General features: G+C 38.3%; 1 protein-coding gene across 3 annotated transcripts in view; it reads left to right on the top strand.

The window, feature by feature from the left end:
• The window catches only part of ZMPSTE24 (zinc metallopeptidase STE24), a 52,485-nt gene that overhangs the window by 10,631 nt on the left and 17,839 nt on the right, over nucleotides 1-24,015 (top strand). For 2 of the 3 annotated variants that reach the window (XM_055586282.1, XM_055586280.1), the window contains exons 3-8: nucleotides 182-268; nucleotides 5,597-5,713; nucleotides 6,420-6,572; nucleotides 7,871-8,012; nucleotides 12,553-12,737; nucleotides 15,332-15,367. In XM_055586282.1, coding sequence (XP_055442257.1) covers nucleotides 182-268; nucleotides 5,597-5,713; nucleotides 6,420-6,572; nucleotides 7,871-8,012; nucleotides 12,553-12,737; nucleotides 15,332-15,367 — 720 coding nt within the window. The remainder of the gene's footprint in view (nucleotides 1-181; nucleotides 269-5,596; nucleotides 5,714-6,419; nucleotides 6,573-7,870; nucleotides 8,013-12,552; nucleotides 12,738-15,331; nucleotides 15,368-24,015) is intronic. The other variant, XM_055586281.1, reaches the window with a different exon arrangement.

The raw sequence follows: 24,015 nt of genomic DNA, 5'->3' as shown, positions 1-24,015 counted from the left end.
AAGTGAAAGTGAAGTCGCTCAGTCGTGTCTGACTCTTTGCGACCCCATGGACTGCAGCCTACCAGGCTCCTCCGTCCATGGGATTTTCCAGGCAAGAGTACTGGAGTGGGGTGCCATCACCTTCTCCAATGGTAGTTTCTAGTACTGCTTAAATGTGACCAATATATGCTTTGTTTTACAGCTTATTCTTCTCTTTGGAGGAATTCCGTACCTCTGGAGACTCTCTGGGCGCTTCTGTGGTTATGCTGGCTTTGGACCAGAATATGAGGTATGTCATTCATTAGCATATATTTGTCAGTCTTTTCTTCTTCCTTGGCCAGCTTTCTAGTCAAGTTAATTTTTTGGCTTCTACCTAATGAAGGTTTCTCTGTGTAGTTCTCATCCACTTACGTTAAGATAGTATACATTACTGTAGTAAACTCCAGAATTTCAATGGCTTATCACAGTAGTTTATTTCTCAATGACATAGTAGTCCAGTGTGAGTATTTTGGGAGTCGACAGGTGACATCCTTTTATGTGGTAAGCCAGAGACCCAGTCTCTTCTTATATGGCTCTGCCACTCCCTAAGTGCCCCTATGTTCTCTGCATCCCACAGGCAGAAGGAATGGGAGGTGGAGAAAGTGCATCCCCTTCTTAACCTCCTTGTCTCCGAAGTGATACCTGTCCTTGGCATTCACATTTCTTTGGTGAACCAGTCATTTAGCCTCAGATGCAAGGGAACTAGGTAATGTAGCCTCTGGGTAGGCAGCTGATTTTTAGAAACTTCTTTCTGCAATCAGTGAAAAGTAAAGCATGAATTTTGTTGAACTTAAGCTAAGCAGATCCCTGTGCTACACATGTATAGCAGATACTTTCAACAGAGACAGAGTGTATCTCCTAGTATCTCCACTGAGCTTCTTGAGTTGGTGGCCCACTTCTGGGAATTCTAGGTACAGTGTTGGAATCAAAGCCTTAGACCTGAGACTTTGCCTATAATGGATGCTGGGACACTCTTTTTGACTTTTTCTCGGTAATTGGTCTGTTCTCTCCTTCCTGTTTATACGAAATGATGCGTCTCTTCAACATGACATGTGTAGGTACCTTGGGCTTTAATTCAGCTCATCCTGCGTCCCTTTTTGTATACTGTTTTCTAAGGAAGCCAAACTCTTTTAAGACCTCCTCTTCCTGTGATATCTCTGTATTTTTGTAGACATGTCCTGACCTGCCATTGCACTATTGCTGTTTACTTGCTTGTTCTCTGCATTGTTTTGTAAACAGTTTAAGGTGGTTTTCTGTAAACATGGCTGGTTCCTAAGAGGCCTTCTTTGACCACTATCAGCTACAATGTCATCCTTCTGGCACTCTTCAGTGAAGCATATCGCCTTATTTTATTTTCTTTACAAATGCATTTACCACTGTCTGCATTTATCGTTACTGTCTGAGCCACCAGGGAAGCCCTCCATTTATCTTATTGTGTATTTGTTTACTTTTGATCTATCACCCTGACAAAACTTTTAGCTTATAAGGGGACAGAGACCTTACATATTTTCTTCACTGCTGTGGCTTGTGCCTAGAACAATGCTAGTCACAGAGTAGGTGCTTCATAAATATTTGTTGAATTAATGAACCCAATCTATATACATACATATAAAAATATTCCTTACCTTAACAGGAAGTTTTTTATATAATGTTCTTAGACATTATCTTTGCATTTAACAATGTTTTAGAGCTCTCTTTCTGTCTGTGTATATAGATCTTCATTTTCTTTGATGGGTGCCTGGTACTGGCAGCAGTCCTCAGTCTGCGCCATTCTGATATACACACATTTCCGTTTCCTTGGTTTAGTTAATAACACCAGCCCCTCAGCAGTTTCAAATTTCACTTACCACAATATGTTATGTGCATAACTGCATAAAGTACAAGTTCCCTGCTAGCTCTTCAGTTCACAAATCACTGTGCAAATAACAGATGCTCATACAGTGACTGATCACATCACTCTTCAAATTCTGCCAGTGGCTGGTCACTGCCCAACTGCTGTTCAGTGATTCAGAGTGTGCAGTTGTGTTGTCTCCTGTCTCCCAGCTATAAACCCACGTGACATTTCACAAAGATGGATCACTGAAAGAGGGAATTGGCCAACAAAGATGAAAGTATAGGGACTTCCCTGGTGGCCCAGTGGTTAAGAGTCTGCCTTCCAATGCAGGGGACTTGGGTCCCTGCTCTGGGAAGATCTCACATGTCGTGAAGCAACTAAGCCTGTGTGTGACATGACTGGAGAGCCCATGTGCTCTGAAGCCCATGTGCTGCAACTAGAGAGAAGCCTGCAGGCTGCACCAAAGAGCCTGTGTACCACAGCTAAGACCTGATGCAGCCAAATGAATAAATACTTAAAAAGAAAGTAAAGAAAGATTGGTATTGAAATTCACATCTAATGTACATGGTATAGAAGAAAGAGCTGATCAAATTCTTACCTAAAACAGCTCTTCTTGGTTTATGTTTTTTCATAGTGTATGAAGTATTAAAATACCTCTTTCTTGGATCCCAAAGTACTTATTATATACATGATATTCTTATTTTTGCCAGTTGGACAGGGAGAAAATAATATTGTACTATTATTTCATATAACTTATTGTTGAATGGAAAAGTCAGTAATGAAGCAGCATATGAAAGTAAAAGTATGTGAATATCCATACAGATTTTTCATACAACTAGTGTCCTAGTGATGAATATTTAAGTTGGTTCAATTTTCCTTGATTGCATATAGAGGTATCCATTGTTGTAGACAGGTTTCACATCTATAAGAAACCTGAACTAGTACATACCAAAATTTGAAAAGTAGTTTCCTCTGGAGAGAATTTTGGCAATTTTTATTTCCTTATTTTTGCTTATCTCTTAAGAAGATTCAGTAGTAAGCATGCACTTCTTATATAACGAAGACCAATTTCTTCACTAAAAAAAGAAGAAGAGGACTAAGTGGACCTCAACATATCCTTAGGCATAGGTAGTGTGTTTTTCAACAGGACTTTCTGCTTTCCGGGATTCCCTGATAGCTCAGTTGGTAAAGAATCTGCCTGCATTGTGGGAGACCTGGGTTCAATCCCTGGGATGGGAAGATCCCTTGGAGAGGGGAAGGGTTATCCACTCTAGTAAACTGGCCTAGAGAATTCCATGGACTGTATAGTCCAGGGGGTTGCAAAGAGTCAGACACGACTGAGTGACTTGCACTCACTTTTCTGCTTTCAAGAATATCAGCAAGTGGTCTCATAATTAGTGTCCTTACTTTTTGACAGTGAGATTTGACCCAACCTTTTCCAGCAGGTGCTCAACTTAAAGACACAGAATGTTCTAGAGTTCTGTTGCCACGTTATGAATATGAGCTGGAATGAGTAGGTTCATCTCAGACAAGAGGTGAAGTATGCCATCAGACCATTTTGGTCTGGATCACTCCACCCTCATGGCACAGGACTTTATAATATTCTGTGTCCTGGAACCTTAAGTTATTCACTTATGGGGCTAGAGCCCAGATCATGTTGCCTTTGAGAAGCTACAAGTCAAAACCCTTTCCCCTCACTGCCCAGTAGATCTTGTTTCTAAGATATTTTCTCCTTTCTGAGTTAGAATTGGGGTTCTTCTGAGAAAAGGTCCTGGGTGTTTCTGTGTTCTCCAGTTTTCCCAGTGTGACTGTCACACCTCCTTTTTTCAACTAAAGTATTAATATCTTCCTCAACTCAATCATCTTTCTAAATGCTAGCATACAGTTATCTGTTAGGAGTAGAAGGGTCTTAGAAAAGAGTAGTGAAAAGTAGCATTTTAGGATTGGATTATGAAAATTGTTAAAAGCATAATGAGTTTGCAGTCTTTTAAAGCCATTACAAATTTTTTAAGTAGAGAAGTGGCATTTTAGGTTCATCTGAGGTGTGTGTAGGATGGATTGGAAGGGGAGGGGTTGATAATAGGCAGGGAATGGTGCCGGCTGTTTTAGTGTTTAAGGCAAAATAATTTAAAACACCCTTGGAATCTTAGTGTTTAAGGGGGAAATAAGCCCAGTGATTAGGGAATTAGACCTATTAATTAATTAATTATTTGGCTACATCACATGCGGGATCTTTTTTGTAGCACCCAGACTCTCTAGTTGTGGCACATGGGCTCTGGAGCTTGTGGCCTTCTGAAGTTGCAACAAGCATATCCTATACCAAGATTACATTATGCTCTGTTATTTAATATGGTTATATTTTTTGAAGATGGAATTCTGACTCAGTAGTTTTGAAGAAGGTCCTGGAATCTGTTTTGTTTGTTTTTAAAAAATATCTCATTTCCCATTTGGGGACAAATGCTGAAATAAATCACCTGCATGTTGTAGCCGAATCTCCTTTCTTCCTCTTCCGGTCTCCCTTTTTCTATGTTTAGAAACGTAGTGGCTGCATCTTTACTAACAAATCAAATATGCTTTGGTGGTATACTCCCATTTAAAAGAATTCCATTTTAAGGGCTACCCTGGTGGCACATTGGATAAGAATCTGCCTGCCAGTGTAGGAGACACAGGTTTGATCCTAGTCCAGGAAGATCCCACATGCCTTGGGGCAACTAAGCCCAAGTACCGCAACTATTGAGCCTGTACTCTCGAGCCAGTGAGCTGCAACTACTGAGCTACCTGCTGCAGCTGAAGCCTGCAAGCCCTATAGCCTGTGCTCCACAAGAGAAGCCACTGCACTGAGAAGCCCACACACTGCAACTGGAGAGTAGCCCCTGCTCACGGCAACTGGAGAAAAACCCACGCGTCAGTGAAGACCCAGCACAGCAAAAAATTAATTAATTTTTTTTAAAAGAAAGAATTCAGTTGTCCACTGGGGAGTAAGAGGGAAAGTGCTAATGTGGTGGGAGGGAAAGAGAGGGTTCTGTTTGCCTCATTGCCCTTTCCCCCGCCCCACAAGTCCCTTTATGCTAATTAGTCCTTGTCCCCCCACTGTCATAGGAAAACGTTTGTGAATAGAAATGAGGCAGTTCTTAGCTTTTGATTTCCTAAGGATCTGTTGTAAAGGCAATGAAAGGAATCCTTGAGAACAATTGTCTCTCTTGGATTCGGGCTCTGTGAAAATTTCAGCACACTCTGCCCCACCTGCCCTGGTCCGGCTTTTCTGATGCTCCATTATGTTTCTCCAGGCCCATCATCTTGTCATCTTTCACTTTCAGGATGCTCTTTTCTTTCTCCTTGCTTTTACAAATTCTGTGGAATTCCTCTTTGTCTCTTCTGTTCCACTAATTTATCTCTTTTCTTCAGAGTAGCACTCCCAGTCTCATCAGCTTTGTAGCCTCTTGAATTCATCAGCATATGTGGCTGTCTCTCATTTTTAAGTTCTTTTAACCATTTTGTCTGTATGACTTCAAGTTAACTTTCATATGCTGCCCGTGTAATTAAAGAAGAAGTATTTTATTGCCCCCCTGTCTTACAAATAAGCCCTGAGGGTGGAGGTGATGTTTTAGACCTTGTGTTACCCATAGAATCAAGCACATTGAGTTATAGTAAGTACTTAGTGTATACTCATTGATTTGTTCCCTAGTAATTTGTTTGAAGAATGAATTAATATTAAAAAACTGCCTTTTTTTCTCTTGTGTTTAGATCACTCAGTCCTTGGTGTTTCTGCTGTTGGCTACACTTTTCAGTGCATTAACTGGTTTGCCTTGGAGTCTTTATAATACTTTTGTGATAGAAGAAAAGCATGGTTTCAATCAACAGGTATTAGAGAATACAATGTTCTCTTTTCAGTGTGAAGCTCTTTTGCACTTCTGTCCTCTGCTGGTAGTAATTAAAACATAATTTGCTATTTTGGAGAAGGAAATGGCAACCCACTCCAGTATTCTTGCCTGGACAATCCCATGGACAGAAGAACCTGCCAGGCTACAGTCATGGGGTCACAAAGAGTCGGACACGACTGAGTGGCTAACAACAACAATTTGCTATTTTACAGCATGAATTAATCTAGAAAAAGGGAACTGCAGATATGGTAAAGATCATAGTGTAAGGTCTTGCCATAAGCTCTTCTACTACTAACATCTAGTGTTTTTCAGCTGCTGCTGCTGCTGCTGCTGCTAAGTCGCTTCAGTCGTGTCCGACTCTGTGCGACCCTAGAGACGGCAGCCCACCAGGCTCCGCCATCCCTGGGATTCTCCAGGCAAAAACACTGGAGTGGGTCGCCATTTCCTTCTCCAATGCGTGAAAGTGAAGTCGCTCAGTCATGTCCGACTAATAACATTTAAATAAGTTTATTTTAAACTGTAAAATGCAGAGCATTGACTTATTCTCTTAGGCCCCCTGTTGTCATATAGTCTTTATATGACTGCCTTTTCATTTTTAAAATTGCTTTAATAATGTATCCTTTTTATTCACTCATTATTTTAAAAGCAGTTTCTCAGTTTCTTGTGATGACTTTTTATTTTTTTAGACTCTGGGTTTCTTCATGAAAGATGCGATCAAGAAATTTGTTGTGACTCAGTGCATTTTATTACCTGTATCTTCACTTCTACTTTACATTATTAAAATTGGGGGAGACTATTTTTTTATTTATGCCTGGCTGTTCACGCTAGTTGTATCTCTGGTGAGTGAAATCTTTGTTTTGATTTTCTTTTACAAAGTGTACCTTGGTGAGATAACTGTGATTTAATCTTTGTTAGCATCTATATTGTTCTTAAGAAGCAGAAGAAATATAAATAGGTGCTCATATAAATTCCCCTTTTGTTTTCTGCTTTTAGCTATAGAAATAGGAGAGCTGACTCTGACCATAGATTTTCCTCTCCTTATACTGACTCTTACAGATTCTAGAAGCTAGTTGTTAGTTACTTTTAATTATCCAGTTGTCAGGCAGTTTGGGGCTGTGCATTTGTAAGTTGCCACCAGAGTGATGACTGACAACTTTGATGACCCTTGACTGAGCTCCAGTGTCTAAAAACCGTGGATATTTTGAAGAGAGAATAGATGTAAGTGGGATAAGAAGAAGAAAGCATAACCGTATTTGCTTTCTTCTGCCCTCCTTCCCCGCCTTTCCCTTCCTCCTTCTTCCCTTTTCCCTCTACCTCTTCTTCTCCGTCCCCTGTGCCCCTCCCTTTTCCCTGTCTCCTCCCTTTTCTTTCCCCAGCTCCCTCTTCTTCTCAGCCTCCTCCCTCCCCTTCTTCCTCTCCTCTCCCCCATTATCCCTGCCTCACATGTTCTTTTCCTCTTCTCTTTCCCAAATTCTAAACTGCTTCATGGCACAAACACTATGTACAACACAATCAAAATGGTCTATTAACAGCCCCCAGAAAACACCACCTATCAGCTCTTCAGCTGCACTCGTGATGAGGTTACCATGATGCTCATCCACTTCCAGCCAGTGGATTATAATTGCAAAACGGGTGCTAGTTGGACTTACACATATATGTTGTATGGCTAATTGAAACGAGAGGAGAGAGAGCACAAGAAATGCTCCCAAATGCTTAAAGAAGTGCTGTTTCAGCCCATGTGTACAATTGTGAACTGCAAGTCATTAGTGTTAGCAGGCAGATTAAGCTCTAATAGTTCTTTTTTTAGCAAACACTTCAAGTCTCTTATGATTACCCTGAAAGAATTCCAAGTTATGATGGGCTTATGAAGTGTCAGAAATACCCAAGATAGTTTTGAACAGACCATTTGGCTTCTTAATTATTATCATCTAGGGACTACTCATTTTGATTCATTTCATCAAACACATATTAAGTGCTTACTGTCTGGTACCATTTGGGGCTGGGGATACCAGAACAAATAAGATAAGGTCCCTGTTTTCAGGGCTGGGAATTACATAATTGTTTTTGTATTGAATTTGTATAGTGAATCGTTTCTCTTTAAGGACATAATCAGGTTGTTCTAACATTTGCTTTTCAGGTGCTTGTCACCATCTATGCTGATTACATTGCCCCTTTATTTGACAAATTCACCCCTCTTCCTGAGGGAAAGCTGAAACAAGAAATCGAGGTCATGGCGAAGAGTATTGACTTCCCTTTGACTAAGGTGTATGTTGTTGAAGGTAAGGCTCCCTGGGGTAAGAAGGTTTTATTTGAGTAATTTGTTTTAGTTGAGTACTTTATTCTTAAAACTTTAATAAAAGAGCACATCAGTTGGTTTTGGGGGGCGTTGTTTGTTTTTGTTATTTAAAGATTAGGATTTTCCATTTTGGCTTTTGAAGATTTATAAGAATTGAGAACAGTCCAGGGATAGAAACTGGTGGCCTGATGCCAAATCCTGCTCTTGCCTCTGGCTGTGTTTGTTTGGCTTTACAGTATTGTTCATTCGGGGCCAAGGCCTTTTTCACTCCTTGTTATGTCATGATACTAGACTGATTTATGCACTTCTGTTGCCTACCTGGCTTCTTTAGGTAATGGAATTGGACTCTGGCTTTGGACTCAGATCCCATTGGCACTGGTTTGGGGGCTTGGAAGCAAAACCAGTGTTATTGGCTTTATCTCCCCCAAGACTTCCAGTGTTCACTTGCAAATTACCCAAGGCTGGTACCACTGAGTACTTTATATTAGTTATAAAGTACTTTATAGTACTTTATTAGTTATAAAGTATCTGCTTTTCTGATGACTGCTCTTGAGAGTTAAGCCATCTACGTTAGCTTGTGTAAGACTACTAAAGTCTCAAGGAGTCTTTCATCAAGGAAAGATGAATTAATAGTAACCAGAAGAGTAAAGAAATCTTAGACATTTGGTGGCCAGCTGAAGGCACAGTTGGAACGTGTCTATGGGGAAATGGTAGAAAAATAAACCAATGCATACTACTTCTTTAGCCTCTGAGATTATTATTCTTTTAATTAATGTTAAACTAGTAGCACAATGATGAGTATATTAGAACGATCTCTGAGGCACTTTTACTGAGGGAGCAACCTAAGTTGCCGACCACTTAGGTTATAATCAGAAAATGTGAATGCTAATGCTATGACAATAGAGGTAATTGAGAAGATATGTGAAATATGCTATCAGTACTATATGATTTTAGCTGAAATAGAGAAGGCTTTATGGAGGGTTATATGGGACTTTACGGGAAAATCAAGATTTGAGTAGTGGGGGTAGCATTTCAGAGGTCAGGTTGTGGAGCCAAAAGGCTTGGGTTTAAATTCTAGTTCTATAACACAGTCCCTTTTTGACTTTGGGGGATTTACCTCTGCTAAACAGAAGTTACTCATCTGTATTGCATATTTTTGTTGTTAATAATGGTAACAATCCTCAAAAATATTTTGAGTGAATGAATGTTGTCACTAACAGTAGCAACACATATTATGGACTTGTAAACTGAAAGGAAAAACCAAGTGAAAAACTAGTAGTCTTGTTCTCAGAAAAAATCAGAGAGCAGGTATTGCACAGAGAATTAAACTGGTGTGAAGTGACAAAGAATGGCTGAGTAGATACTTTATTTAGATTAGGTCATTAGACAAGACTTCTCCAAGCAAATGAATTTAAACTGAGATCTGAAGGAAGGAGCCATCCATGGGGAGACGGTTCAGAGCTTGATATTTTCAAGAAAAAAGTCCAGTGTGGCTGCCGCATGGCAGGAAAGTGTTTTGACATAAAATCTGAGACATAGGCAAGAGTCAGACCACTTAGGCCTTTGTAAATCAGGGTAAGAATCTTGAATTTTCAGTCCACAGATAAAGCTATGGAAGGTTTTAGGTAGGAAAGTGACATGGCCTTGGTTTTTACTTTTTAACCTATCTTAGGTTGCCATATAGAGAAGTTGGTAGGGAGGCAAGAGTAGAAGCAGTGTGAGCAGTCAGAAGGCTGGTGCTGTTCAGGAGGAGAGAATGGTTAATTAGACTAGAGTAGTCTATCCTGATGACTCAGCGGTAAAGAATCCACCTGCCAGTGTAGGAGACCTGGGTTCGATCCCTGGATCAGAACGATTCCCTGGAGGAAGAAATAGCAGCCCACTCCAGTATGCTTGCCTGGGAAACCCCATGGACAGAGGAGCCTGGGGGGCTACAGTCCATGGGGTCGCAAGGGATTGGACACAGTTTAGCAACTGAGCCACAGCAACAGTGGTAATTGATGGAGAGAAGTGGGTATATCAGGGATGTGTTTTAGAGGTAGGGTTGATGGAATTTGATAATAGATGACATGTAAAGGAATAAGGGAGCAAGACACCTCAAAGTAATGACTTAAATTTTTGGCCTAAATGGTTGGATAAATGGTAGGCTACTGAGATGGGAAAAAACTGGGAGAAGAACAAGTATGTGAGAGTTGAAGTTCTGCTAGGTGTGTTATAATTTGAGATACCTATTGAATATCCTACCAGAGTTCTACAAGCAATAATTAGTTGCAAGTCAGCCATAGAAACCAACTATGGTTAATTTAACATGAAAAATTCCTTATTGAAACAATATTTGATAAGTCACAAGATCACAGGAAAGTTAAATTTGCCAAACTTGGGAAATGGGCTCTTCACTGGGAGACTAGGAACTCAGAATCACCCTGAAGAACCAGTCTGGTGAGGACACTGCTGTTGGAGTTTAGCAGTTTGCATCTCTAACACCCTCCCACTAGCACCTGCAGAATTAATTTCTCACTGCCCTGCTTCCTCGTGTAATTAGCTACTATTCAGAGTCCCCAGTGGGTGCATCTGATGGACTGAGCCAGGGCACTGGGCTAGCTGTCAGGAGTGCTGGGGAAGCAGATATCCAGCTTTTTTGGATTTCTTAAAGGCTTGCATGATGCTAAATTCCCTAAATTCTGCAAGGGGATTCTAATACTGGTCAGGGAGAAAATGACACGTGAGAATATAAACAACAAAGATGCACTATAGACATCCTTGTGGAGATGTAGGCTTGTCAAATAGGCAGCTGGATATATGAGTCCAGAGTTCTAGGGAGAGGCCAGGGCTGGACATAGTGGTCTGGAAAGTATCTGGCATGTAGATACTTCCATGGATGAGGGCGTTCAGAGAAGAGAAGGGGGCTCAGATCAGGGTCAGCTGAGGGGGAAGAGTGGGCAAAGGAGGCTGAGGAGGAGAGACCACTGAGGTAGGAAGAAAATGAGGAGAAGAGGGTGTTTCTATTGGGATAAGAGAAGAAAGTGTTTCAAGGAGGGAATGGTCAACTGTATCAGATGCTGCTGAGAGGTTGATTAAGATAAGACATCATAAACAAAAGATGAAGAGACAGCTGGCAGTGCTGTACAATCACATAGGACATTTTGGTGTTCAGAATTCTCAGATATGTTACTTCATACCTCAAATGGTACGATAAATCTGTTCAGTAAACAAGCATTATTGAATAAATGCTACATGCAAGGCACAGTGATACAAGAGCTTATGGTCTTAAACTTCAATGAGTATAAGAATTCCCTGGAGAGTCTGTTAAAAGATTCCTTGGCCCCATTCCCAGACATTTTGACTTATTGGATATTTCTACTGTTTATGTCTAACAAGTACCTGTAGGTGATTTTGGGGTAGGCATTCTTTGGGCCATACTTTGAGATCCTTGGGCTGGTGGAAGATACTAAGACATTAATTTTGTTTTGCTTATCTGCCTATTTCCATAGATAACTTCAGGTAACTTCTAAGAAATATTTTTAAATTAATTAAAAAATTAGGAAAGATAGAAATGAGATAGAAATATAAGATGCAGATACACAACTTTCCAGATGCTAAGATCCTATATCATTGATAAAATTGGACCACATGTTTGGCTCTTAACTTCCAGGCAATCAAACCAAAAAGTCCTAGCCTCATGTCATAAACAGGAAAATAAAGCTTAAAGAAATTAAGAAAGTTTCTTGCATTTATACAAATAATACATGGCAGAGCCAAGATTGGAACTTAAAGTTTATTGTTAACCAATAAGTTCACTGCACATGGCAGAACATAAAATATAATGAAAATAAAGAAAAATATAAAGAAGAAAATAAATATCAACCATAGTTTAGCTACTGTTAGCCACTGCTAAAAATTTAGGGCTTTTTTTTCTAGTTGATTTTAAGATAGTTTTAATTTTTTCTGATTAAATAAGTATACTTACTTTAAAAGCTTTGGAAGAGAAGAAAGTGTAAAGGAGGAAACAAAAATCCATGTTTCTTTAAGCCAGTGATAAACACTAAAGTATTTTAATATATTTCTTAATAGGCTTGTGTTAGGCTTTTCTATTTACATGTACATTTTTTCACAACAGTAATGGAACTTTGTATACACGAAGTTTTATATCCTTTTCAGTATGTTGGTGAGCTTTTCCTATCTTGTTAAAATATTTTAAAAGTATAGTTTTTTTTTCTGGCTGCTTAAAATTCCAACTCATAGCTTTATCATAATTGAATCATTCCACAACCATTGGATATTTAGGCTTTATTTATTTATTTATTGTTAGAAAGCTGCAATGAGCATAAATATTTGTTGTTAAGACTGAAGAAAAACAGACACTCTCCACTGCTGGTGGTGATTTATGTTGATATAATATTCTTCAGGTATTAAACAATTTGAAAATGTTAACGTCCTTTCCAGTAATTCAGTTTCTAGGCATCTCTCCAAAAGACCCCAGACTTTTTAATTATTTTCCATGCTTTGAACTGTCTTTTCCTTAGGATCTAAACGCTCTTCCCACAGCAATGCCTATTTTTATGGCTTCTTCAAGAACAAGCGAATAGTTTTGTTTGACACTCTACTAGAAGAGTATTCTGTACTAAACAAAGACATCCAGGAGGAGTCTGGCATGGAACCCCGCAATGATGGAGAAGGGGACAGTGAAGAAATAAAAGCTAAAGTTAAAGTGAGTTCTTCTTTTCCTAAGAGACCCTGGCTTAGTTTTTATAAACAGTTTCTGTGACAGCTCAAAATAACCTTAATTTCTATGTAGTGAATGTTGAACTCAGGGAGACTATCAAATAAAAATATAACTGCCCCTTTATAATTGTGTTATTTGGGAAAGAATATCACTGTTGTTACATGTTAACTATCTTTCAAGCTTTCACAGAATGTTCACAAGTATAAGACAGGAAAATTTGTATGATTATAAACTGTTTTTAAAACAAGGACTTTATATATAATTCCTGATATGTTTATGATTGAAGAATTCCCACAGACAAGATAAAGAGGAGATAATAATCATCTCATTTTTAACTTCACTGAGAATGTAGTAATTATAGGCTTTGATGATGGAGAGACTTAAATCTGAATCCTGTAGTCATTTAGTAGCTGTGCATTTTGGAGTATACTGTGTAACTTGGTCAGTTTTCTTTTGTTTGCTTAACAAACATTTATGAATTGTAAACTCTGCTGAGATACTTTCTTTGGAATTCAGAAACGAAGAGGGAAACCTTGCTGTCAAGGAGCTTATAGTCTAAAGGGGAGAAAGTCATACAAGCACAGCTCCATATGGTAGTTGCTGCAGCAAAGCTATATATACTGGATGCAGTGATAGCATAAGAGAAGACATTTCTTTAATCTGATCTTATAGTCTGAGAAAGCTTCTTCTGAATCTTCTCCTAGATGAGATCAACTGATGATAATTAGCAAAATCTAATGGCACCCCACTGCAGTACTCTTGCTTGGAAAATCCCATGGACGGAGGAGCCTGTTAGGCTGCAATCCATGGGGTCGCTAAGAGTGAGACACAACTGAGCAACTTCACTTTCACTTTTCACTTTACTGCATTGGAGAAGGAAATGGCAACCCACTCCAGTGTCCTTGCCTGGAGAATCCCAGGGATGGGGGAGCCTGGTGGGCTGCCATCTATGGGGTCGCACAGAGTCGGACACGACTAAAGTGACTTAGCAAAGTATACCAAGACTAAGTGGGGAAGGGGAGACAGTGATAAGAAAACAATATATGTTTAATCAGAAACAGTCTCGAGTAGTTGCATATGTGATGGGACGTGTCATCGGCTTTGATGGCATTCAGAGATGATTTGAGATCTGTGTAACTGTGCAGATAAGTTAAGCTCTCTGAATCTTTGATTTCTTAACTGATAGACAATGCCAGCAGGGGCTCTCCTCTTGAAACTATTGACATCTTGGACCAGATAGTTTTTCACTGTGGGAAGCTGTCTTGTGCCTCATGAGATGTTTAGCAGCATCCTCGGCCTCTCCCTACCAGGTGCCAGTATCAGTCCCTCCTTTCCCAGCAATTGTGACAATGGAAAATGTCACTAGATATTCCCAGATGTCCCCAGGGTTGGGAGAGAGGAGGCAAGATCACTGCTAGTTGAAAAACACTGAGATAAAGATGCCTACCTTTTAGGGTTGTGAAGATTAAATGAAATAATACATGAGAAAAACCTGTGTACTCTGAGTACCAGTAGAAAAAACTATTATCATTGAGCATCTGTTTTGATTTTAAAGAGATGGTCTAATAGAGTGCCTGGACTGTTATAAATATCTAGATGGAACAAAATGTGAAGGGGTTAAATAGCATTGGATGAGGGTTAACTCTTTGGATTGTATTTTTTTTTTAATAGATTTATTTTATCAGGCTATTGGGATAAAAGTCATTTTGGTCTGACCAAGGATCATAGGATTTTAAGCTAGTAAGAGCTCTTAAGGTCATCTTATAGATAGGAAAACTGAAGTCCAGAAAGAGTAACCAGGTAAGAACACTGGGGAATCATGCACGTTCAGCAAGTCAACTTGCTGAAGTGGTGTCTACATACAGGGTAGATGACGATAGCCAGATCTGCGTGTTAGATAGTGGTCTGCTGGTTTCAAGCAATCTAATGAAATTACTGACCTTTAGTATCTATGAGGGAGAAGGCAATGGCAACCCACTCCAGTACTCTTGCCTGGAAAATCCCATGGGCGGAGGGGCCTGGCGGGCTGCAGTCCGTGGGGTCGCTAGGAGTCGGACACGACTGAGCGACTTCACTTTCACTTTTCACTTTCATGCATTGGAGAAGAAAATGGCAACCCACTCCAGTGTTCTTGCCTGGAGAATCCCAGGGACGGGGGAGCCTGGTAGGCTGTCATCTATGGGGTCGCACAGAGTCGGACACAACTGAAGCGACTTAGCAGCAGCAGTATCTATGAGACCCTGGAGGAGGAAATGACAGCCCACTCCAGTATTCTTGCCTGGAGAATCCCATGGGCAGAGGAGTCTGGTGGGTACAGTCCATGGGGTCACAAAGAATCAGACATGACTGAAGTGACTTAACACATCTAACACAGTATCTATGAGAACAGTGTTCTTTGGTTTAGCAATCTTAGAAAAGGTTTGGTTTAGATCTTAGAAAAGGTTAGTCTTTTGAACTGTGTTGAGTGGAGTTTGAGTTATTTTGCTAGCTTCTTGAAGAGCCTGCTTTATTTCATTGATAGCTGCAAAAATTTTATTTTTTAAAATTAAAAAAATTTATTTTGTTTGTGGTTGTTCCAGGTCTTCATTGCTGCACGCAGGCTTTCTCTAGTCGTGGTGAGTGGAGGCTACTCTTTGTTGTGGCGTGCAGCCTTTCCATTGCTTCTCTTGTGGAGCACGGGCTTCAGTAGATGTGACACGCGGGTTCAGTAGTTATGGCATACAGGCTTAATTGCTCCTCAGTATGTGGAATCTTCCCAGACCAGGGATTGAACCAGTGTCCCCTGTTTTGGCAGGCAGATTCTTATCCACTGTACCATGAGGAAGTCCAGATGCAAATATTTTAGCATGTATGTATAAATTACATAGTCTTGCCCTAGAGAACCTGTAGTAGAGGAGACTAGATATGGCTCATAGTTTAAGGCAGGGGGTGGTAAATAAGTGGCTGAAATAGTGTGACTTTTAGAAATTAAGAAATGAATGCAGATTCTAATGGTCAGATTTCTTAAAAGAGAGGAAATATTTGAACTAGGCAGAATTTTGACTTGGGGCTGGAGCTTTTCAGGATGAAGATATGTAATGAATAAAGCTATAAAAACAACTGCACAATGGCTATTCTAAGACTAATGAATAAATGGATTCTTGCAGAAGGGGATAGAAAGGTAGGCCGGGACCAGTTTGTAAAGTACTTCTTCCTGAAGACATTCTAGTGGTTGTTTTCAGTGACCTGGAAAGTTTTGATTGATTTGGGTAGAGGCCAAGGGGCTTCCCTGGTGTTTCAGATGATAAAGAATCTGCCTGCAATGCAGGAGACCCAGGTTCCATCCCTGGGTCAGGAAGATCCCTTGGGAGAAAGAGGCCAAAGCTTGTTTTAGGAAGTTTAAGATTTGATGGCAACATATATGATAGAGCAAAGATTATAGGCAAAGGGGACTACTAGGGACTTACTGCATCAAGATAACCAAGATAGGCATGAAATAAGGGCCTACACTAGAGTGAGAGGTCAGAATAAGTGTGGAAGTCATAATAAAAGATAGATTTAAAGGACTTATCGTGATTGCTATTGTGGAGACTGAAGGAGAAAGTCAAAGATTGACCCAAATCTCATGTATTACTTTTTAGTGCATGTATACAGGTGAGGTGATCTTGGTAGAATATCAATATTTGAAATTTGAATGGCTATATGTGTATTAATGAATATTAGGAAAAAGATCAAACTAGTTATCCTGATTTCATGAAAATTGTCATTTGGGATAAGGCTAAGCTAAAAAGTGAATTTATTTTTAAAAAGATATTAAATAATCACACAGCGGATACACAAGTGTGGCAGAAGTTTAGGACATAGTGGTTTATTCAGTACCTGCTACTGTACACCTACTACACATATTGATACAGCACAGTGGGGAATGCAGAAATGATTTTAAGTCTGGAGAGTGTAGAGAGGATGAAGTGTTTCAATTTGAGCAGATGTTTAAAGAAGAAAACTAAATCCCTCTTCTTAGAGATAAATATTATTAACATTTCGATGAGTATCTCCATGCTGGCTATTCACATTTTAAAAGATGTCTAGGAGACTTTCTCCCTGCCGTTTATCCTTCAGAAGACAAATTCAGTAATTAGAACAACCTGTCTCAAAAGCATTTTAAGTGAAAGGAAAATTTAAATATATAAAAACTGTCCCTTTATAGAAGAAAACAAGTATTTCCCCAGCAAGAGCTAGGGTCATGTGAATGTCTTCCCAGTTGATAAGTATAATAGAAAGAGGACAAGATCCATAGGTGTGAATTTGGGTTTTACCCACTGCTTATTAGCATGATAATCTTAAGACATTTTAACTTTCTGCTGTCTCTAAAATGAAGATAATACTTCCCATCTTGCCCAGCTTGCTGTTATGAGGATCCAATGAATCAGCATGTGAATTTTATTTTATGAAAAGGAAAGTGCTATAGAAAAGAGAAAGATACTTATTTTTTTCTTATATGTAAAATTAGCATGGGAAGAAAAGAAAATCCAATTTTATCTTAAGAATCTACCACAAATAAACAAGTTTGATTTTTGCAAAAAATGACCCTCATTTAAGCTCTTGTCATTCCATATCTTTGAACATGACTCCGTGGAGTTCTGAATAGCTTCCTAAACCCAGACATCAAACCAAGATACAAGAGCCTATGTTTTCTCATACAGACCTGCTTGTTTTATAAAAGGATTAATTCATAGTTCAGATTAAGAAGCAATGAGGCTGATGATAGCTGCCTTGTAGTAGTGGAGATTAACAAACTGTAAAATATCTAATAATACAATGTCTGGTACATAGGTCATTTAATGAATGGAAACTGTTATCATTATTATTAAACATAGCAGCCTATTTTGCTTATTACTAAAGTAATAGATAAATTAGAAAACATGAGTAATCCAACTAACCATAAACATCTTACTATATCTATTTCTATTTTTTTTTTTATTAAAAATCATTTTTCCTCTTATTGGGTATATGGGTTTCCAGTTTTTTACTGTTAAAAATATTCTTGCAATGAATATTTTTGTATGGAAACCTTCAGTTACATCTCTTAATTTCCCCCTTAGAATAGATGTCTATTAATTAGTGCTTTGTTCTTCCCTCTTGATGGCCATTCCCTGAAGGTACAGGTACACGTGTCTCTTAGCCATTTAAGAAACTAGGCTAGTTAGCTCTTTCTTTACTTTCTCTACCAAGTGTATTCTGACCTAAATTCTGATCTTTAAAAGGAAAAGAGATAGTAAATGTAAGAGCTGTCTTGCCAATCACTTTTAATCTATCCCTCTTTTTCATGCATCTACCCAGCCTCATTTTTAAGTGGTCATTTTCCTTAAAGATGAGGAATTGGTGAAGAAATGGAAAACTGGTATAATAGCTGGATTCCAGTATTTTGCTGCCTGTATTCCCATTAGGTTGTGTTTTTCTAAGGTGTAGAAAACAAAATCAGTTCCATGTTCATCTAGTTGTACTTCACTCTTTTAAGTAGCTGAAGTTTATTTCAAAACTGGTAGCCTTCACTTTCTAGAATATATATTCTCTCATTGCTTGCTGCAGAACTGATAAGTCTCCCATAGATGAAGCTATTTTTTTTAAGCTTTTTTATTATTTTGTTTAAATTTTTATATCTTTGTTGACATTTTATTTGCTTGATGTCTTAATTGATATGATGTGCTAACATTCTCTATTATGATACATTTGTCAGATTTTCTTTGTAAGTCTGATAATTTTGAATGAATATATCCTGAGGCATTAGTATTAGGAACATATACATTTAGAATTGTGTGTCCTCCAGGTAAATTGAATCTTTTATCATTCTTTTGTTACTTTCTTTAATAATCCTTTTTGCCTTTTAAGTTGATTTTGTCTGGTTTTAATACAGCGGCACCAGATACCTATTGGTTAATATTTGCTGGATGTCATCCTTTAACTTTTTAAAAATAGTATCGAGATAGAATTTACCATTGTAACCATGTTAAAATGTACAGTTTAGTGTTTTTTAAGTATATTCTTAATGTGCAGCCATCACCATATCACTTTCATCCTTTTACTTTTAACCTTACCATGTATCTTTGTCTCACACATAGATATACTTTGTGGTTATGATTGCTTTTAAATCCAAACTGACACTAGCTTTTTTTTGACTAGCTTTGTTTGTTCATATATATTGTGATTACTGATATATTTTAAATTATTTCTGCCATATTATTTTATGGCCTTTTTTCCCCTTTATCCTTTTCATATCCCCCACCCCACCTCCACCCCAAACATACACACATCTCCTTCTGCTTTATTTTTAGAACTGATGGAAAGTTTTTAAAAAATTATATTTGAGTTTTCATTTAGGTTTGAAGGTTCATATGTGACTGTTCTTTTATGGTTGCTGTTAAAAATAAATCATGCCCACAAAGCCTAAAATCTTAAAATATACAATATTTTCACTGCTTCCTAAACGATCCAGGAACCTTAAATAAACAGTTTGATCTAATGACCCCTTTCATGTTATATTTTAGTTTTATCTTGTTCATTTTTCTTTTCTTTTTTCTTTTTGGCTGCATGCAGCATGTGTGAGCTTAGCTCCCCGACCAGGGATCAAACCCACATCCCTTGCAGTGGAAGCATGGAGTCTTAACCACTGTATCACCAGGGAAGCCCCTCACACCTTCCTTTTAGAAACTACTTTGCTTCTTCCAGAAGTATATGCTTTAGAAATTTCTTTTTTTTTTTTTCCATTTTATTTATTTTAATTTAACAATAATGTATTGGTTTTGCCATATATCAAAATGAATCCACCACAGGTATACATATGTTCCCCATCCTGAACCCTCCTCTCTCCTCCCTCCCCATACCGTCCCTCTGGGTCGTCCCAGTGCACCAGCCCCAAGCATCCAGTATCGTGCATCGAACCTGGACTGGTGACTCGTTTCATGTATGATATTATACATGTTTCAATGCCATTCTCCCAAATCATCCCACCCTCTCCCTCTCCCATAGAGTCCAAAAGACTGTTCTATACATCAGTGTCTCTTTTGCTGTCTTGTATACAGGGTTATTGTTACCATCTTTCTAAATTCCATATATATGCGTTAGTATACCGTATTGGTGTTTTTGTTTCTGGCTTACTTCACTCTGTATAATAGGCTCCAGTTTCATCCACCTCATTAGAACTGGTTCAAATGTATTCTTTTTAATGGCTGAGTAATACTCCATTGTGTATATGTAGAAATTTCTTTGGAAAATTCTGGTTTTGTTTTTATTTTGCTCTCATTCTTGATGTCAATCCAAGATTGACAGCTGTTTCTCCTTGCACTTTAAAGATACCATTCTATTTTGTCCTGGTTTCCTTTGTTCCTGTTGAAAAAGTCTGTTCTGAGCTTAGTTGTCTTTTACTTATTTATTTTTTAGTTCTTTCTGGTTATTCTTAAGATTTCTCTTTGATTTTTGTGTTGTGCAAGTATGAATTTTATCCCAGTCTTGCTTGGGATGTATTGTAGCTCCTATAAGGACTCATGTCTTTTCATGAAGTTTAAAAAATTTTTTCCATTATATCTTTTTTTGTTTTGTTTTATTTATTTATTTATTTATTTTTATTTTTTTTTTTTTTTTTTTTTTTTTTTTTAATTTTATTTTATTTTTAAACTTTACATAACTGTATTAGATTTGCCAAATATCAAAATGAATCCGCCACAGGTATACATGTGTTCCCCATCCTGAACCCTCCTCCCTCCTCCCTCCCCATTCCATCCCTCTGGGTCGTCCCAGTGCACCAGCCCCAAGCATCCAGTATCGTGCATCGAACCTGGACTGGCAACTCATTTCATACATGATATTTACATGTTTCAATGCCATTCTCCCAAATCTTCCCACCCTCTCCCTCTCCCACAGAGTCCATAAGACTGTTCTATACATCAGTGTCTCTTTTGCTGTCTCGTACACAGGGTTATTGTTACCATCTTTCTAAATTCCATATATATGCGTTAGTATACTGTATTGGTGTTTTTCTTTCTGGCTTACTTCACTCTGTATAATAGGCTCCAGTTTCATCCACCTCATTAGAACTGATTCAAATGTATTCTTTTTAATGGCTGAATAATACTCCATTGTGTATATGTACCACAGCTTTCTTATCCATTCATCTGCTGATGGACATCTAGGTTGCTTCCATGTCCTGGCTATTATAAACAGTGCTGCGATGAACATTGGGGTACTCGTGTCTCTTTCCCTTCTGGTTTTCTCAGTGTGTATGCCCAGCAGTGGGATTGCTGGATCATAAGGCATGTCTATTTCCAGTTTTTTAAGGAATCTCCACACTGTTCTCCATAGTGGCTGCACTAGTTTGCATTCCCACCAACAGTGTAAGAGGGTTCCCTTTTCTCCACACCCTCTCCAGCATTTATTACTTGTAGACTTTTGGATTGCAGCCATTCTGACTGGTGTGAAATGGTACCTCATAGTGGTTTTGATTTGCATTTCTCTGATAATGAGTGATGTTGAGCATCTTTTCATGTGTTTGTTAGCCATCTGGATGTCTTCTTTGGAGAAATGTCTATTTAGTTCTTTGGCCCATTTTTTGATTGGGTCATTTATTTTTCTGGAGTTGAGCTGTAGGAGTTGCTTGTATATTCTCGAGATTAGTTGTTTGTCAGTTGCTTCATTTGCTATTATCTTCTCCCATTCTGAAGGCTGTCTTTTTACCTTGCTAATAGTTTCCTTTGATGTGCAGAAGCTTTTAAGGTTAATTAGGTCCCATTTGTTTATTTTTGCTTTTATTTCCAATATTCTGGGAGGTGGGTCATAGAGGATCCTGCTGTGATGTATGTCAGAGAGTGTTTTGCCTATGTTCTCCTCTAGGAGTTTTATAGTTTCTGGTCTTACGTTTAGATCTTTAATCCATTTTGAGTTTATTTTTGTGTATGGTGTTAGAAAGTGTTCTAGTTTCATTCTTTTACAAGTGGTTGACCAGAGTTCCCAGCACCACTTGTTAAAGAGATTGTCTTTAATCCATTGTATATTCTTGCCTCCTTTGTCGAAGATAAGGTGTCCATATGTGCGTGGATTTATCTCTGGGCTTTCTATTTTGTTCCATTGATCTATATTTCTGTCTTTGTGCCAGTACCATACTGTCTTGATAACTGTGGCTTTGTAGTAGAGCCTGAAGTCAGGTAGGTTGATTCCTCCAGTTCCATTCTTCTTTCTCAAGATCGCTTTGGCTATTCGAGGTTTTTTGTTTTTCCATACAAATTGTGAAATTATTTGTTCTAGCTCTGTGAAGAATGCTGTTGGTAGCTTGATAGGGATTGCATTGAATCTATAGATTGCTTTGGGTAGTATACTCATTTTCACTACATTGATTCTTCCAATCCATGAACATGGTATATTTCTCCATCTGTTAGTGTCCTCTTTGATTTCTTTCACCAGTGTTTTATAGTTTTCTATATATAGGTCTTTAGATTCTTTAGGTAGATATATTCCTAAGTATTTTATTCTTTCCGTTGCAATGGTGAATGGAATTGTTTCCTTAATTTCTCTTTCTGTTTTCTCATTATTAGTGTATAGGAATGCAAGGGATTTCTGTGTGTTGATTTTATATCCTGCAACTTTACTATAGTCATTGATTAGTTCTAGTAATTTTCTGGTGGAGTCTTTAGGGTTTTCTATGTAGAGGATCATGTCATCTGCAAACAGTGAGAGCTTTACTTCTTCTTTTCCAATTTGGATTCCTTTTATTTCTTTTTCTGCTCTGATTGCTGTGGCCAAAACTTCCAAAACTATGTTGAATAGTAATGGTGAAAGTGGGCACCCTTGTCTTGTTCCTGACTTTAGAGGAAATGCTTTCAATTTTTCACCATTGAGGATAATGTTTGCTGTGGGTTTGTCATATATAGCTTTGATTATGTTGAGGTAGGTTCCTTCTATTCCTGCTTTCTGGAGAGTTTTGATCATAAATGGATGTTGAATTTTGTCAAAGGCTTTCTCTGCATCTATTGAGATAATCATATGGTTTTTATTTTTCAATTTGTTAATGTGGTGTATTACATTGATTGATTTGCGGATATTGAAGAATCCTTGCATCCCTGGGATAAAGCCCACTTGGTCATGGTGTATGATCTTTTTAATGTGTTGTTGGATTCTGATTGCTAGAATTTTGTTAAGGATTTTTGCATCTATGTTCATCAGTGATATTGGCCTGTAGTTTTCTTTTTTTGTGGGATCTTTGTCAGGTTTTGGTATTAGGGTGATGGTGGCCTCATAGAATGAGTTTGGAAGTTTACCATCCTCTGCAATTTTCTGGAAGAGTTTGAGCAGGATAGGTGTTAGCTCTTCTCTAAATTTTTGGTAGAATTCAGCTGTGAAGCCGTCTGGACCTGGGCTTTTGTTTGCTGGAAGATTTTTGATTACAGTTTCAATTTCCGTGCTTGTGATGGGTCTGTTAAGATTTTCTATTTCTTCCTGATCGAGTTTTGGAAAGTTGTACTTTTCTAAGAATTTGTCCCTTTCTTCCACGTTGTCCATTTTATTGGCATATAATTGTTGATAGTAGTCTCTTATGATCCTTTGTATTTCTGTGTTGTCTGTTGTGATCTCTCCATTTTCATTTCTAATTTTATTGATTTGATTTTTCTCCCTTTTTTTCTTGATGAGTCTGGCTAATGGTTTGTCAATTTTATTTATCCTTTCAAAGAACCAGCTTTTGGTTTTGTTGATTTTTGCTATGGTCTCTTTTGTTTCTTTTGCATTTATTTCTGCTCTAATTTTTAAGATTTCTTTCCTTCTACTAACCCTGGGGTTCTTCATTTCTTCCTTTTCTAGTTGCTTTAGGTGTAGAGTTAGGTTATTTATTTGACTTTTTTCTTGTTTCTTGAGGTGTGCCTGTATTGCTATGAACTTTCCCCTTAGGACTGCTTTTACCGTGTCCCACAGGTTTTGGGTTGTTGTGTTTTCATTTTCATTCGTTTCTATGCAAATTTTGATTTCTTTTTTGATTTCTTCTGTGATTTGTTGGTTATTCAGCAGCGTGTTGTTCAGCCTCCATATGTTGGATTTTTTAATAGTTTTTCTCCTGTAATTGAGATCTAATCTTACTGCATTGTGGTCAGAAAAGATGCTTGGAATGATTTCTATTTTTTTGAATTTACCAAGGCTAGCTTTATGGCCCAGGATGTGATCTATCCTGGAGAAGGTTCCATGTGCGCTTGAGAAGAAGGTGAAATTCATTGTTTTGGGATGAAATGTCCTATAGATATCAATTAGG

This window comes from Bubalus kerabau, chromosome 6 (genome assembly GCF_029407905.1).
Source record: "Bubalus kerabau isolate K-KA32 ecotype Philippines breed swamp buffalo chromosome 6, PCC_UOA_SB_1v2, whole genome shotgun sequence".
Taxonomy (NCBI): Eukaryota; Metazoa; Chordata; class Mammalia; order Artiodactyla; family Bovidae; genus Bubalus; species Bubalus kerabau.
Note: the sequence above shows the minus strand (reverse complement) of the source record. Positions and strands in the feature narration are given on the sequence as shown.